The following is a 17,987-nucleotide window of genomic DNA, read 5'->3' as shown; positions in this document are numbered from 1 at the left end:
GACTGCATCATGTACCAGCTGACCTACCTGGATGGACGTCAGGGTAGGAAATCATATGAATTATAGGAAATATGTAATTTCAAAATGAACTATTGTCCTCTGTTATGTACTCTTAATTTCAAAGCAAGTTTCTTTTTTTGAATTGGGCATATTAAGCATTAAAAAAGGAGAAAAGCTTCTAGCTGCTCTTTTTGTGCATTGACTCAAAGAGGAAATGTCATGCATCAGGAATCCAAAATTCCAGCCATTCCACAGGGAGCTGTATGACCAGGCTTTGAGGTTCTGCTAAAACAAATTCCCAATCACTTTCAGCAACACTAATCTTGCAAATTCTAACAAACAAATTCTTAGTTACTGGAAGTCCCTTTTGTGAAAGCTATTAATTAGCATCATTCAATAAAGACTTTTAATATTTACAAGGAAACATTTGTCTCACCAGATAATCAGTAGATGCCATACTGAAAGAATGTAGTGCTTAACTGCTGCTTCACATGTATTTATCTCACAGTATACAGCATTTAGAAGAATGTTTCAGAAGCCTTGAGACACAGAAGTTAAAGAAATACGCCAGTTCAATTCTCTTATTTGCCCACAGTTTCCAGTCGAAATTGCTTTCAAAACAAGGGGATTTTGAAACATGACTCAGCATCATAAGCTATTTCTCAACAAAATGTCCAAAATCAAATAAACAAGTCTCATCAGAAAACTATTCTTACGCTTTATACCTGAAAAAGGAACATTATTACAATCCCTGATTTCTAAATCAAATATGCAAAGCCAAGAAAGGTGTATTCAAACTGTTTTACAGAGTTATGCCAAACAGAAGAAATAAAGCTAGAACAAATACTAGAAATTGGGTGGGGATGTTTTAAAATCTGGGTACAAATTTTAGCCATTGTACCCACTCCTCCCACCATCACCAGCCTATACATCCTTTAGCCTCAAATACCGCAGAATTCAAGACAATTGAAAATCAGAATCTTCTATAGGATGCCAATTTCAGAGCAGCACTAATCATAATCCACTGAACTGAAAGCTTGACTTCAGAGAATTATAATTTTTAAATGATTGTTTAAACAATAGTTATAAGTTTTCTTACTTATAATGGAATACTGATGCAGTCGATTTATTTTAAGACAAAGAAAATGAAGTGGAGCAACAGGATAGCAAGAAGACCAGAAGAAATAAAACTTTCATTCAGGAAACTTGACAAACTTGAAAGGTGGGCCATTGCAAACCTAATGAGGTTCAGCAAAGCAATGTGCAAGGTTTTACATTTGGGTCGAGGTAATCCCATATATACATACAAATTGAGAGAGGAACTCTTTAAGAGCAACCTACTGAGAAAGACTTAGGAATCCTGATTGATGAAAAGCTTAATATGAGCCAGCAGTGTGTGCTTGGAGCCTGGAAGGCCAATAGTATCCTAGGTTCCATCAGAAGAGGAGTGATGGAAGCAGGGTGAGGAAAGCAATTGTCCCCTTCTATTCTGCATTTGTGAGGCCCCAGCTGGAGTATTGCATCCAAGCCTGATGCCTCTGACAGGAAAGATATGGAGGTCTTGGAGAGGGTCCAGAGGAGGGCCATGAATGTGGTCCAAGGGCTGGAACATCTCTCCTGTGAAGACAGGCTGAGGGAACTGGGCTTGTTTAGCCTGGAAAAGAGAAGTCTGTAGGAGATATCATTGTACCTTTCCAATATCTAAAGGGAGTTTATAAACATGAAAAACATGATGGAAAATCAACATTCTACAAGGCTAGACAGCGATATAATAAGGGAGAATGGTTTGAAACTAAAGGAAAGGAGATTTAGATTAGATGTTGGGGGAATTTTTTTACTGAGAGAGTGGTGAGGTGCTGGAACAGGTTGCCCTGGAGGTGTTTAAGGTCAGGTTGGATGGAGACCTGGGCAACCCGATCTAATACTTGATCCAGCAGCTGGCGCCCTTACCTGTGGCAAGGGGCTTGGAACTCGATGATCCTTGAGGTTCCTTCCAACTGAAGATATTCTATGATTCTATGAAACAGAAGCTCAGGTCTGTGTCAAAGTGGGTGCAATTAGTAGAGGGATTAATAAAAAGACTCAATAAGAAAAACCTCAAATGCTCCCAAGACCATCTTGTTCCATTCTGAATCTCTTTTTTTATTTGTAAAGACTGGCATTACAATTGAAAAGGACTCAAAATGGAGTGACGTACACATCATTGGTGTTTTATGATGCAACTGATGGGATCCCTGAATGGATATTGCTTCAGCTTTGATTTTAGAAAATAATTTAACAAGAAAATCTTCAACTCCACTATCAATCACAGGTGGCAGAAATGAAAAAAAGAAAAACAAAAGAAACAAAACTATGGTCAGATTCATAACATATACATTGTTGACTGATGACACTTGTTTCAGATGTACAATAAAGCCCACAACACTTTATTACTATGGAGATAATTATTGTGAATGTTTTTTTTTTTTTTCATGTTGATCAACTTGCTTTTGAAGGTTGTTTCTTTGATTGTTTTAAACTTGCATAATAAACATGCAATGAAACATTTCTTGTTAAAGTGTTCTTTGTTTTTTGTTTTTTTTTGCAGTCTTCTAATACAAAGATCTCATAAAGTTGCAGTGTTGTATTAGAGCAATACCAAAATAAAAGCAAAAGCTAAAGAGGAAGGTAAATGTGAACTGAACTCAATGAGAATAACCTAATCTTGTCCTGAGACACTCCAGTCTTAATAAAAAGATGTGCACAATCAAGTCCCTTCCACCCAAATTCACCAAAATCACAAAATAAATATTAACTTGGAAGAAAGGAAGACAGAAAGAAAAATAAAAATATGATATCATCATGCACTCATCTTCTGCATAGCTCAACCCACATATAGTAAGGCACTATTTCCCAACAACTTTGTGTCCACAACAATCTTTTACAGTGCTCTGTGAACTACATATAGTTCCTTCCAGGATGATGAAATAAATAGATTGAACGAGTGTTGCTACTGTGTCACCCCATGTGTGATTTTATAGATAAGGGCATAATCTGGCAGTTTCAGAAAGAAGCTGTCTCAAGTCTCTTCTTATGTGTGCATGTTATTTATATGGATATCTTTTGTCTGTGCAAGTGGTTGATCTGTTATCCAGAGTTGCTGTTGTTTTTAATTGTTCTTTACTCCAGTGTTCTCAAAGCAAATACACAAGAAAATAAAACTTGGGTCATTAAAAACGGAGCTTTGGTGCTCCAAAACCACAGTTTCGGGGATTTAAGAAATCCGTTGGACATTCCAAAAGGACTTGGAAAACACATGGACATATTTCAAGTGGAAATCCTTGTCTTTGCTTAATTAAGCTGGTCTTCATACTGTTTTCGGAAACAATCACCAGCAGGAAAAAACTCCCAGCATCGTTCTTGATACATTTTCCATACATAGGATTCCTGAAATAAACAAAATTTAAGTGGCTTAAATAGCTCCAATGAGAAAGAATCAGGCATGCCTCTTTAAAAACAAACAAAACAAAATACATTGCTTCCCTTCCTTAATTCTTTGGTTTCTCTACATCAATTTATAAAATCATGTTAATTTTTGGATGAGTTTAGAGTAGATTTTACAAATGATTACCTGGTCAAAATACAAAAGAGAAAACATGTAGAAGAGGACCAGGTCATTTCACATCCAGAAGCACCATAAAGCTTAAGTAAAGCTTGTCACAAGATCAAATACCAGCATAAGTATAATATTTTTCATCATAGAAATTTGACTGAATTTCTGCATCGGTCCTTCCAAAGCATGCAAAAAATGCATAAAATAAAATGGACTTTAAAGATTTGAAAGAATAATAAACAGCAATGAAAAAAAATCCTCTTAAAATTGTTTTCCCAGCTTTCTTTTCAAATACCTGCATAAGTTATTTCATACTGCTCTATCTAGAAATGTAGACACAGAAGACCATATAACTGATGAATAATATTAAAGGTCAAAGACAACAATAAGAGATTCAACAGGGTGAAAAGAATGTTGCTTTCACAAGGTGCTTAAATGTTTCTCATTATTTCTGTTTACATATTCTATTTATATTTTTTGGAAGTAATACTTCAAAAAGTCAGATCAGATAAGAAAAGCATTAGAGAATTGATAATCTAAAATTAAGCAACAAAGTCCCAACAAACATTCAGAACAATAACAATTAAGTTACTTACTGCATAGAACACTATTCATTAGAATACTCTTAGTTTTGGCAAGTCTGAATGATTTTTATTTTAGAATCAGTTTTATTTATTAACTGTTGATATTCAAAGAATTGTTTGCCTACCTGTCCTGTATGTTCCGTTTCATCTTTGTTAATAAGATACATGAGAAAAAACCTACAATGGAAAAAAAAGACGTGAACATAGTACAGCACCAGTCAACCTACAGACACAGGTGTATTTTTCAATATGTCATGTACAGTGAAAAAAATGCTGTTCCTGAGTTCACAAGTTTCTAAGTTATATTTATGATGATATTCTCAGACATATTAAACGTGGTTTCCTCACACTTATAATATGCACTTATTATTCAATGAAAAATACACCAAAACGCACAAGATTTCATTTGACTTGCAGTAACTACTTACCTCATATGAAGAATTCCTAAGCTTGCTGACAGAAAATTATACTAGATGTTTCTACAAACACTAACTTGCAGATAGAGAATAGTAATTAGATTTAAAAATAAATAAATACATAAATACATAATATAAGTAAGAAACTGGAAATATTTACTAGTCACATATCAGGTTCCTAATTTTTATCTTCTTGCTCACACAAAATGGGTGTTTCAGAACCAAATTGAAAAAAATACATTGAAGTTCATAAAGTTCCTGCTCCTACCTCCACTGAAATTCTATCACTTCACTAAGGCAAAAAAACCTTTGCTAATAGCAAACATTTTTCTTCCTCATGGACTCTATTAAAGAAGAAAAAAAAAAAAAAAAAAAAGAAGGAAATATCTCCCTTGTTCATTCAGGCAACATGAGTGCACATCAAAGCCAATCTATAATGACTCTTATTAATGGAATAGAGTTAATCAGGAGTTAACAAGAAGTTCATTTTTACTGTACTTACAAATAATTGGCCAAGTTGTGCTCCTGCAGTGTATGAGTTTCAAAGCCATGGGGCACTGTATCAAAGTAGTCATTTCCTATTCCACAGATAAAGCACTTTGTCTAAAAGAAACAACACAGATTACATCAACACTTATTTATAATGCATCTTTGCAACCCTTTGAGAAAATACACCCCAAACGCAGTAATTTTCTTCAAAATATCAATGCATCAACTATAATATGTACTGAACAGAAAAGCTTCTCTTTTGATGATTGAGACTGACTGCTTCAGCCAAAACACCCAAACAGAAGATTGACTGCCATCAAAGTAACATATTAATGTTCAATCAACCAATAAATCCTAGTACCAGTAGGTGAGCAGGTATAAGAAGCATGAATGGCACTGAACAGCCAAAGCCTACTTTTTTTTCCTTTGAACACTGTCAGCAATACTCACTGTAATGCAAGGCAGTATCTACCTTAACGCTTGAGTTTTTAAGCTGAATATGCTTTTATATTATAGAACACATTAGTTCTCAACATATTTCTGATTTCTTATATACACACTTAAATGACAGAACAGAAAGCCAGCAAGTACTGGCATTTGCACATATAGATTAATCAAAGAAAACTACACCTGAGATGAACTGTATCATCACAGTGTTAACCATGCTAGACACCTCTCGTCACAAGATTCAAAAGACTTAAATAGTCATGGATGTGGAATTATTATAATGTACAGCAACAAATATTTTTTTGTTATTTACATAAGTGAAAACACACAATCTAAAGCTTAAAAGGTCATGAGAAAAATAAAAAAGTTTTTTTTTTGTTGATTTATCTGCAAAAAACTGGCTGTACTTAACAAAAGGTATTAAAGAACAGTAGGAATTGGCAAATAAATCCTAAATATGCTAAGAGCAGAATTACAGCACAGAGTTTGTGCCCCATACAAGTTAAGAGCTGTCAACAGCATGCCTCTTTCATAGTGCAGATCAAAGAGTGGTAATGTTATTCAGAACTTGCATTCTAGCAGAGTTTTCTCGTCAAAAGAAGTGTGACCATAAGAACAAGGGAGGTGATTCTGCCCTCTATTCTGCTCTCATGAGCACCCCACCTGGAGTACTGCATCCAGTTCTGGAGCCCTCAACATAAGAAGGACATAAAGCGGTGGTAGTGGGTCCAGAGGAGGGCCACGAAAATGATCAGAAGGCTGGAGCACCTCCCTATGAGGATAGGCTGAGAGAGCTGGGGCTCTTCTGCCTAGAGAAGAGAAGGCTCCAAGAAGATCTTATAATGATCTTCCAGCACCTGAAGGGAACCTACAGGAAAGCTGGGGATGAACTTATTATAGTGACAGGATGAGGAGAAATGGTTTTAAACTGGAAAAGGGTAGATTTAGACTAGATATTAGGAAGAAAATCTTTACTGTGAGAGTGGTGAGAGACTAGAACAGGTTGCTCAGCGAGGTTGTGTGGGCCTTTGAGCAACCTGGTCTAGAGGGAGGTGCCCGTGTCTGTAGTAGGAGGGTTAGAACTAGATAACATTAAAAGTCCCTTTCAATCCAAACCTTTCTGTGATACTATGATGAATACTTATGATAATTAAATAAAATGGAAAATAAAAACAATAAGTAAATTGTCTCTCATTTACTTTTACATCTCAGTTCATCTGATAAAAAGAGCACTGGATTCTGTAAATAATCATATACTTATTCTCGTCTCAGTATCACCCTTTGACAACACCAATGTTCAGAAAACCTGAAAATAGAATACAGTTCAGCAATCATATGTTATTACCTCCATGTCTTCTTTAACTTGTTCTTGCTGATCTCTTAATTCACCAAAAGCATCAATAATTAACCCTAGAAATTAAGACAGAATAGTTAACGCTGAAGAACCGTGACAAAGAATATTTGGAAATTCAGGGACAAGTCCAACAAAGAACATTAAACAATAGTCTTGTATAGAAATAGTAGAAACTGTTATAGCTTCAAGAAAACATCTAGACAAAAACATCTAGATATATGAAAGAAAATGAACTAATTAAAGAGAACAGCTACCTGTAACTGTCACTATAATGTGGAATTATAAAATATGGTATAAGCAGATTTCTGTTTTATTCGCAGAACTCTAACCTTAACTCAATATGAAAAGACACATGATTTTACAATGATGGAAGCTTTAACAAAGAAAGAGCCCTACGATACATATAACAGTGTTCAGGAATTTATTACATAGCAAATGCAGAGGCCCAGATCTAATGCACCTTCTGTCACTATGGTTGCCATTTACTTTGAGGTTCCACTGTCAAAGCTTAACAGACGTAACTGACCATTTCAGGAAGATACAGAAAGAAGAACCACTGACTCAGTGGCTCAGATTATAAATTTCTAACGTTCCTCCCTTTAATTACACCAATACAAGTACAGACTAATTGTATGATCATTACTGAAACTACTGAGCTGTAAACTGATGAATGTCAGATGATGATTATGCTCAAAGCTTGACAGCTACAGCCTCTATTCTTAGGTGAGTCACAAAATGAATAAATAGTATGCTACTGCAGTCTATGAAAAATTAAGCACCCTCCCCAACCCTTGAAAACATCTTGTTTCATTAAGAGTTATAAACTTAATAGAAGCTTAGAGATGCCCTCTAAACTCCCTTGAAGGAAGTGAAAAAAAGCATTCTTTTGATGTAAAAATGTTATGATTTACCTAACTGTTAGCTGATAGAAGATAATAATTCTTTCTAATCTTTTGTGACATCATTACAGGAGTCTTTTAGAAGAGACAAAGGGAAGACAGAAACTCTAGGGGCATCAATGTTCTAATGACTTTTTTGTTTCTTCTGATCCAGGCAGAGCCTGTTTATGTGTAGACTAAGAAGAACAGCATAGAGATAAACAACATCTTGGTGTAGTTTACCTTATAAATCTGCTTTTTAGTTGCCCTAGTGTCCTGGTTTAAATTTACGCATGCAATATCTGCATTACTAAAATCCACGTATTATTAAATAATGCTTTCAGTCGCTGCAAGCTACAAATATATACCTTGAATAATGGCAAGCAGGATGACAATCACAAAAAAGAAGAAAGTGATGTCAAAGATAATTCGATAGATTTCATATTCATCTCCTGCTGGATCCTCTATTTCATCACCAATGCCTCCACCTGCACGCACTCCAACATACATGTGAAACATGTAGCACTAAAAAAACAAAAAACAAAAAACAGAAGTCTAAAAAGTTTTCTGCATATGCAATTAAAAATATCCAGCGTAGCAAATTCAGTAATTAGCAGAACTGTTCTATGTTCTAGCAACTAGACAATATCATGTAACATATTTCTCTTTCAGGTTACGTGCACTTCTCAGAGAACAGAAATGCTGCTGTGAAGCTGTAACCATAGCACTTCATGGTCTGTACTCATGTCTCAATTCAAAAAGATTTTATATTTGATTACCCTAAGCCCAGCAGTAGATCATGATTGAGGTACAGAAATTTCAGCAGTAATGTGCAAGTAGGAACAATCACTGCCACCAAATTTACCCCCTTTTCCACCACACTTGCACCAGCTCAAGATTGAATTACTTGCCCCATTGCTGATGTTTCAAACAAAAATGGAAAAAAAATAAATAAATAAAAGAGGAAAACAAAACAAGAACAACAAAATCACCATTCCATAAAAAACAAAAACCATGAAACAACCTTTGAGGATGTTTGTGCAGAGGACAGGCTAGTGACGAAAAAAGGAGGAGGCTCACTGGAGACCTTATTGCTCTCTACATCTACATGAAAGCAGGTGACGAAGTGGGGGTCAGCCTCTTCTCCCGTATAACTAGCAATAGGACTAGAGGGAACAGTCTGAAGGTGCGCTGAGGAAGGTTCAGGTTGGATATTAGGAGAAACTTCTGCTCTGACAGAGTGGTCAGGCTCTGAAATGAGCTGCCGAGGGATGTGGTAGAGATACCATACTTGGATGTGTCCCAGGAACGTTTAGATGCTGTATTGAGGGACATGGTTTAATGTGAAATATTACTGGTAGGTAGATGGTTGGACTGAATGATCTTGGAGGTCTTTTCCAGCCTTGGTGCTTCTATGAATTCCCAGGAAGTGGTTCAGGTTGCATAACAAAATACATTTAATAATTTAATACATTTAATAACTAAAATACATTTGATTTTGTTCTATGTTACTTTTAGACTGATCTTAATAGTAATATATCTTAGATATCTTTGGGATTTAAGCTCTAATTACTATCCAAAACCTGGCACCATCTCAGCAACTAAGAATTTTTAGTAAGAGAATAGTGAAAGGAAGATAATCAACTCCTGGTAAAGGAAAGTAATGGACATTAAAAATTAAACAATCATTTCAGAACTTAAATTACACATGAAATTCCTTGTCTGTAACTGACCAACCTCCTGAGTGACCTACTGAACCTATAGATTCAGCCCTTTAACTGACTGAGATCATGCTTTAAGTTGACCTCTATTTTTGCAGAAATTATGATAAAGCATACTATCATATTTATATCACCCGTTTAAAGAAGTATTTATTTAACACACACAGGGCATAGTTGTTCAAAGGATGTTCGTGAATTTGTTTCTTTCCCTTACACTTGTCTTTCTGTTGATGACCAATGATATTGTTGTATGAGTAAAAATTACACAAAAGAGAAGGACAAAAATATAACTGCTTGAAAAAAAAAAAAAGAAAAAGAAAAAGCAGAAAGCAAACTAAGACTTACTGTTAGCATATCATCGCATTTCATATCTGGCATATCACCATCTTCACTTTTGTTGTAGAACTTTCGGAAAAAATTGAATGCCACTACTGTATACAAGTATACCACTACTGCCAGTAATCCCACTGTTAGGACAAGCTGGAAAAAAAATACAGTTATAGTTGTCTTCCTTGAAGGTCTTCTGAACAAACTAATGAAAAAAGATGACAAACTTGATACCTGTTTGCCATTGTGGGTGACTGATGAGAGTATAGTTCGTAATGTCTTGAATCCCATTGCAATGTCAAGGAGATGAGCAGCAAAGAAAAAATTGTTGTAGTGGCCAAGGACTGACATGGTCATGTACCAAGCTAGGTAAAGGAAAGACTAACAGAAAAAACAACTACATTACAAAATAGAATTAATGACTATTATGTCTAAATTAATTCACAGTGCTTATGAAAAGTAGAATTGCTTGAATTAAACAGAAAATTGTGATTTTTTCTTACACAGTCTTTGAAGAAATTTCCTTTTGTTCAAAAATATAAAATCTGCAAATGCAGAGTGCACAAAAAATGGTCAAAATTGACTAATTCTGCATTTCAATTTTGAAAAACTTATTTTGAAGTGATTTTTTTAATTGTAAGTTTTTGGATATTTACATTTAATTATTGATACACTAAGGAGATCAGTGACAAACAAAAAGATAAAAAGTAATTCAAAAGTTAATTCAAACTACTAAAACTGCTACTTAACTGTTTAATATAATTTATGTAGCTTACTATTCCTACAAATCTTAATTTCACTTTTTCCTCTATCATTTTAATTTTATTGGACTTAAAGACAATAAAATTTGTCTTCTTACATACAAGAGAAATTACAAGACAAAAGTACATTACAAGAGAAATTTCAAACATTCTGTTAAAAGAAAGATAATCCTGAACAAACACAAACTTTTTACAGGTCATGCATTCAGTGGACCTGGTGAATTCCCATCCCAACCTCAACCTGTCTTTTCAGTCTTCCTGACTGAAGATAGATTACATCTTCATCCTCCAGAAGTCCTTTTTCCAAAATGATTTGTTATCCAGCAATTTTTAGAGCAGAAAAATTAGCTAAGACAGGCGAACCATGATCATGACTGTTTGCATTCAAAAGATGAGCAATATTTCAAGCTGCAAGGTATATAAATGGCCTTGTTTATCATTCCTTAAGAGTCATTTTTCAAATGAGTAAAATCATTAGCCTCATTTTGTGTAAAACCCTACTAACAGTTTCAGTGATATAAATTACAGTAATTCCACACACGTTAACTATACTGATTTGACTTTTCCATTCAAGTGACTGTAAAGATTATGAACATGAAAAATTCTAATTTGAATATATATAGATAATTTTCCAATTCTACAGCACAATCTTTGCTTATTCCTCCTGAATAAATAAATATTTCAGAAGGGGAGAGGTGGGAAGGAGTAAAACAAACTGAGATTCTTTATACTCATGTAACTGGGAAAAGATTTGAACACTTTCTTTTTAAACATCCAAGATCTTTATGTAGTAAATTAAATATAATTCAGAATATTTCATATGCTCTCTGAAGCACTTCAAGTTAATATTTTAAGAAGGTATAAATATGTGCATATATATACATATACATACACATACAAATATATATACTGATAAACTTACATTATCAGTGAAAACAACTCCTAATTTCCACATCTGATACTTAACATCAATGGAGTTTAGCCTGTAAAAATAAATAAATAAATCACATTTTATATAACAACAAAATAAGAATGTATGCAACATGATCTACAGGAAGAGTATTGTCTCATAAACAGAGGACATTACAGTTGGTTTATTTATCTCAAGCTGAAATACATCAGAACCTTTTCCCAATTCACTTTTACTCTGGCATACACTTGAAACAAAAGCAGAAAAGTAGATTACTACGTACTATTTTGGAGTCATCAGACCTGGAGCTGATCAATGTCTGCAATGCAAAGTCAAAGGGAACTTATCTGCTAACACTGAACCCAACTGAGCTTGAGGACTGCCTCTACTGATGCCACACTCTTCATTGTGCTGTAAATATTTAAATACTGAATCTAATGGATGCATGAGTTTGAGCAGCTTCATACATGTTCAGTTTTGAACCTGGTATAAAGTAGATAAATGTAAATTTCTGAAGAATGTGATTTTCTGCAAATCTCTGTCACAGCTGTTTATTTTCTCATAGCACATTCAGCTGCTATGAGTATGGAATGATTTCTCCTAGGAAAATGTGAAAGATGCATGAAATCATAATTTATTTTTGTTGCTGTTAACGTATACAAAATAAAGCAAACATTAGAAATATAATAGAAAGATATGATTCTAAAATAAGCATTTCATCAGACTTCTCCAACTACTTCATTCTGGTCTCTTTTTTTCCAAGAATATAAATACAAATATTATTTTATTTTTTTTCCTAAATAAGAGTCATGAGCACACAGGGAAGATTAGTTAGTTTTGCTGTCTTTTTCTATCAACAATAGCACACACACACACACAAAAGGAAAAGGAAAAGGAAAAGGAAAAGGAAAAGAAAAAGAAGAAAAAGAAAAAGAAAAAGAAAAAGAAAAAGAAAAAGAAAAAGAAAAAGAAAAAGAAAAAGAAAAAGAAAAAGAAAAAGAAAAAGAAAAAGAAAAAGAAAAAGAAAAAGAAAAAGAAAAAGAAAAAGAAAAAGAAAAAGAAAAAGAAAAAGAAAAAGAAAAAGAAAAAGAAAAAGAAAAAAGAAAAAAGAAAAAAGAAAAAAGAAAAAAGAAAGAAAAAAGAAAAAAGAAAAAAGAAAAAAAAAAAGAAAAAAGAAAAAAGAAAAAAGAAAAAAAAAAGAAAAAAGAAAAAAGAAAAAAGAAAAAAGAAAAAAGAAAAAAGAAAAAAGAAAAAAGAAAAAAGAAAAAAGAAAAAAGAAAAAAGAAAAAAGAAAAAAGAAAAAAGAAAAAAGAAAAAAGAAAAAAGAAAAAAGAAAAAGAAAGAATATTTTCTAAATCCAAGTATATCCAACAGCAAAAAGGCAGGAAAGTATTCTGGAAAGTAATTTTGCCACATTATTAAATTGCATTGCTATGCCACAGAGCCTTTGCATATCAGCACACAGTTTTGGTTGTTTAGGCAGACTCTTCTTTCTTGGTTTTACTTTTCAGTTTAATCTTTACAAAAACAGCCCTTTCCAGAATGCAGTTCTTATCTACTAGCAGTCCTACTGTCTACTTCATATAATTCTTGTAAATACACTGTAAGTGCTATTGTTATAGAAAATTATCCATATGCCCTTACATTATAATCTCTATAGCGTAAAAAGGGCTCTGCAAAAACTGAGGATATCTCTTCAACTCTTCTGTAAGAATGAAAATGATTACTATCACTCTGACTACTTCAAAGTGTAGGAGATTCTTCTGATGTCTGGCAAGTACGTAGTCCAGGGAAAACAAATTATGAGGAGATGTAAAGACTAATCATCCAACTTCCAATGTTTTACTTGGTGGTTTCACCATCAATATCACTTAAATATATTCTACCATTTTCTTGAAACCTAAATGTACATTGCCAATTTTATCATTTCATTCTGATTGAGCTGAAAAATAAAAAATGTGAGTTTCTAGCCCAGTTGTACCAACACTATTAGAATAGAAATAACGTGATGCTTTCAAGTATCTGTGCATTAACCTGTATCTTCATACGTAAGAAAAGAGGATTCTTTTTTGATAAGTGCTCTATCATGAATTAATTCACAGTGAAATTCAATTTGCAAATTGTTTTCTCTTATATAGCCTTTTTTTTTTTTATTTTTTTTTTTTTTTTTTTTTTTTTTACAGAAGAGAAGACATAGTACGAAAATTCAAACCTAAATGACAAACCGAGTTCACAGTTTAAACCACCAACAAAACACCCCCAAAAAGCCCTCAAATCACACCAAAATAAACAAACAAAACCAAACAAGATGCAAATGCTTACACAGCAGATAAGGAGCTATCCTTCTTTGGTTTCTTCTTTTCTCGAGCATCACTAAAATCGAGAGCAGCTTTGTCCATTCCCAGTAACTCACTGATTCTGTCACGGCCATAGAATTCACCATATTTATCCATGACCTAAAGTTTGGATGAACATTCAAGAGAAGCAGTGGGTAAAAGTTTGTTTTCTGAAGTCAAGAAATTTAACACGCATGATCTTTTTCATTCGTTTGTTTCTATCTGTCTATCATATTGTTTAGTAATTTTTTCCTGCTTGTTATCAATCACTTGATAGAGGTAAGAGAGCTTGTAAAAAATGAGATGTTTCTACTCATTCAGTGATAATAGGTAGAGGAAAACAACTTAGCAGAAACAGAATAACTAAATTAATATTGTCACATGCCAAAAAAAAACCATCAAAACATATGTTTAGCTCACACAGGCAAGAGATGTTTTGGCTATTATATCTACATGAAAAGCTCTGATTAAAGTAAGATCTGTTGAGGGAACCATTTGACCCTTACTCATTATTATTTTAGGAAAGAAATGAAAGAATAAATATTCATCATTTAAATTGTCTTTAAATAGCTTAAATATGTTGATGGACACTTTCAGATTTTTCTTTAATGGGAAGTACTTCACAATGAAAAAGTTATGATAAATGTCCTCACTAACTAGCACCATTGCATAATTTTATGATAGTTAACAATACAACAAATAACATAATATAGATAAAGTATGTAGGAATCACAAGATCTCTTACAGAGACTTAGAGTTAAATGTTTTTAAGCAAATTCATCTTTCTGGTAATGACAGAGCTAAAATGTTATTGAGTGAATTCAAACTATTCATTTCAAACTATTTCTTACAAAATTTGACGTGTTTCATGGGAAGTTTATTTCTGGAAAAGAACTTACGCTTCTCATTCTCACTAAAAACACAGCTCCTCACTAAACATCATCCATTTCTTCTCACTTTTAAATCAGCGCTCAAAGAAGTATAAAATTATGGATAAAAAGACCATAACCAAATGACTATGAAGGTGAGAGATGATATTTTACCAGCTTTCTAATAAGTAATAGTTAAAGAATTTGTTGACAGTTTTTGAAATTTTTAGACACAGGTCTTCTTTGTCATATGCCTGAAAAGCAGTGTTTCATGACTATGGATCATTCACTAGCATGGGGAATTCATTGCATCTCGTCTTTATTTAGATAAACAGATAGAAGCATGTCACTAACAACTCCATAGATACCAAAAATACCTTAAACAGCAAAGCAAACACACAGCTCAAACAGATTTTTTAGACAAGGAGACTTAAAAATTCTACTAGCAAAATTTCTGCTACTATTTCAGAAAATACGTTTCCAAAAGTGATTAAAGTTTAGCATTAAACAGTCTGAAAGAGGGATAAATCTGATCCAACAACACATATACCCACTTTTTCAAACGTGGTCAAATACAATAAGAATGTTTTTTACTGTATGATATCGTGAGAAAACACTGAGAAAAAACTTGACAAACAGCTCATATGAAAAAAAATAAACCTTCAAAAGCCTCTGGTAACAGAGGACTTATTTTTTGATAAGACAACAATATGACAAAAGCTCTTACGCATGTCTACTAAGGAGCACAGAGAGACAATGCTGTGGAGAGAGTTCAAATAATACTTTGCTCTTGCTTCCAGAACCATAACAGGAGTTGTCAGTCATCAGCCCATCAAAGGCCAACCTCCACAAGCCAGAGGAGCACAGGGAACAACAGCAGGCAGGAACTCAAATTATTGACTTTCAAGAAATTGACTTTCTGCCTGGTTCCTTCCAGAGCTGTTCCAGAAAAGACCAACTCCCAATATCCAGGCACAAAACTTGCCAAGTTGAGTCACAGAAAGATTTTCAGATCATCTTTTAGACTAATAGGTTGCCTAGGGGTGTGGGACAGAGGGGAAGATCATTTGGAGGTTGCATGAGACTTACTGCCTGTTATGGATGGGAATCAAAAGTGGGAAGCAAGATGGATTTACGTGGATTTATAGGAGCAAGTGTGACGAAACAAAGGACTAAGAGAAGAAACGGGCCAGTATGGTGTCTATCATTTGCTGGTCAGTACCGCTGTTATGCTATGCCCTATGCCTAATCATCTTAATCTACATTATCTCCTTATAGAATTACTTACTTTTTAGTGACCAAAAACTCTGTACTGTGTGCTTATATGTGCATACAAGGACATGAGTGCGGCAACTAGATTCACAGAGACAAAACTATTTATGCATACTGTAATATACACACAAGTGTACACATCTCTACAGAATTTCATGAATGTATTTGAAATTTCTGGTTTATAGTACAAGTCACGTAGATGGAACATCTTGTAAGAATAGCTACCTAAATTACAAAAAGAAGCTACCCATAATCTGTTAATATAAGGTAAGGAATTGTGTGTATAATTTAAATGGAATATATGGAAATATATATATATTGAATCAATATTTTATTTGAAGAAATGTAGACTACACTTCTTTCAAAAAGGAAAAAAAAAACCACTATGCCTTAAAGCTTTACTTTTACTTCACATTTATTTTTGAAAATAAACCTTACCTTTCTTTTCACAAATTTGTCCCAGTAGTTGTTTGGAAAAGACCTGAAAAATACAGATGAAAAAGAGCACATTTTAGATGATTGTGAAGAGATAGACTAATTACTACGATACAGAAATTACATATTTATTTGTTTCTAACTAATTTGTTGTTGTTATCACCAGCTGACAATTCAGATAGTCACTGGAATGAAAGCTACCAAATGGCATGGAGCCTATCACACTATCATGTCTGCAAAAGGGCAACTGAGCTGATGGTTGCTGGTGGAACCAGACAAGATTCCAAAGCATTTAAGTCACATAATTCCAACAGGCAAAGAGTCAGACTTTTAAATATGTTCTCAAAGGAGTATTCAAGAGCCAATAAAAGTATCCAAGCCATAGCTCACTCGAACTGACAGCAAGAAACAATCATCACCATGCTTGTCAAAAGAAATTGTTTTTTTTTTTCTCTTTAATATGTAAGCTGCTCCAAGATAGTGAAAAATAGAGGGAGAAAATTACCTCCTTTTGTTACGCTGGTCACTCCTCTCTTGATGCAGCTCAACAATAAATAATAATAAGAAAGAATAATTCTTTACAAAGCTGTAAAGATAGACTAAGCAAAAACTCACTGTGTGTTGATTACAAGTCTATCCCATTGCCCTTTAATATCATCTTCAGAGGGCTGTTCAGTGATATACAGTCCATCAAATTCCAACTTCCTTGCTACTTCCTTTTCTCTCTTAAAAATTACTAATGGGACCTGCAGTTGGAAAAACATATAAGAAATTAGTTAAAAACGCACTGAGATATCTGAAAACTCAGAGGAAAGGCTGTTTCTTTAGAAAAATTAAATATGAAAACTGAAGAAGTATAAAGTAATAGTTCAAAAAATTCAAAGAATTGACAATTGACCAGAACACCCTGAAGATATAGATGCACATGGACCAGTTCAGAATCACAGAATTATGAGTGCACTGCACAGCTGTAATAAGATGACCAAAAAAATCCAAACGTACTTCCAACAAAATTAGTTGCACAGTTCCACAGAACGATTAGAACTGGTCATATAAAAGAGAGCTAAAATAAATATAAAAAAATACATATCCTAAAATCCTTAGAAATTCTAGTTCTAAAATATTCATTTGGGATCACACCTTTGGATGGCATTTTGGCACCCAGATGTGTAAGATATTGCCTTTCATTTGTTAAAGAATCCTTGAAGTTTCACACGGAGAACAGCAGGAAGAACAGACTGTGAGCAGTTAGAAGTAAAATCCTTAAACATTGTTCACATTCTGTGTATTTGATTCATTATCTGTGCTTCTTTGCCAGCAAAGACACCTGAACAGCAAGGATCAAGTTTTTTTACGCCTCATTTTTGTACTTTGGATGACAATCAAAAGTACATTTTGAGAAGGGAGACATAACTAGCAGTCCCAGTAGAGTGTTCTTTTACTTAGAAGTTTGTTTCCAATAGAAATGGATGCTTTGTTATGTTAACATGCACAGTGAATTGCTTCGTTAGGTTTTTATTTTGAATAAAATAAATTACTTCACAGGTCTTCAAAATGCATCCATATTGCAACGGTGTCAGTATGACTAGTCAAGAC

The 17,987-nt window shown here is 33.8% G+C and overlaps 1 protein-coding gene across 6 annotated transcripts in view; it reads right to left on the bottom strand.

Annotated features, from left to right (window-relative positions):
• Positions 1-2,560: 2,560 nt before the first annotated feature.
• RYR2 (ryanodine receptor 2) overlaps positions 2,561-17,987 on the bottom strand; it is a 341,086-nt gene continuing 325,659 nt past the window's right edge. For all 6 annotated transcript variants that reach the window (XM_052696134.1, XM_052696150.1, XM_052696179.1 and 3 more), the window contains 11 exons: positions 17,007-17,137; positions 16,395-16,437; positions 13,802-13,935; positions 11,492-11,552; positions 10,043-10,189; positions 9,827-9,961; positions 8,129-8,285; positions 6,874-6,938; positions 5,095-5,195; positions 4,302-4,353; positions 2,561-3,426 (listed from right to left, as the gene is read on the bottom strand). In XM_052696134.1, the coding sequence (XP_052552094.1) occupies positions 3,331-3,426; positions 4,302-4,353; positions 5,095-5,195; positions 6,874-6,938; positions 8,129-8,285; positions 9,827-9,961; positions 10,043-10,189; positions 11,492-11,552; positions 13,802-13,935; positions 16,395-16,437; positions 17,007-17,137 (1,122 nt within the window). In that variant the 3' untranslated portion in view covers positions 2,561-3,330. The remainder of the gene's footprint in view (positions 3,427-4,301; positions 4,354-5,094; positions 5,196-6,873; positions 6,939-8,128; positions 8,286-9,826; positions 9,962-10,042; positions 10,190-11,491; positions 11,553-13,801; positions 13,936-16,394; positions 16,438-17,006; positions 17,138-17,987) is intronic.

The sequence above is a fragment of the Tympanuchus pallidicinctus genome, unplaced genomic scaffold, assembly GCF_026119805.1.
Source record: "Tympanuchus pallidicinctus isolate F22 unplaced genomic scaffold, pur_lepc_1.0 scaffold1, whole genome shotgun sequence".
Taxonomy (NCBI): Eukaryota; Metazoa; Chordata; class Aves; order Galliformes; family Phasianidae; genus Tympanuchus; species Tympanuchus pallidicinctus.
The sequence above is the reverse complement of the archived record's forward strand: the minus strand, read 5'-3'. Positions and strand labels throughout refer to the sequence as shown.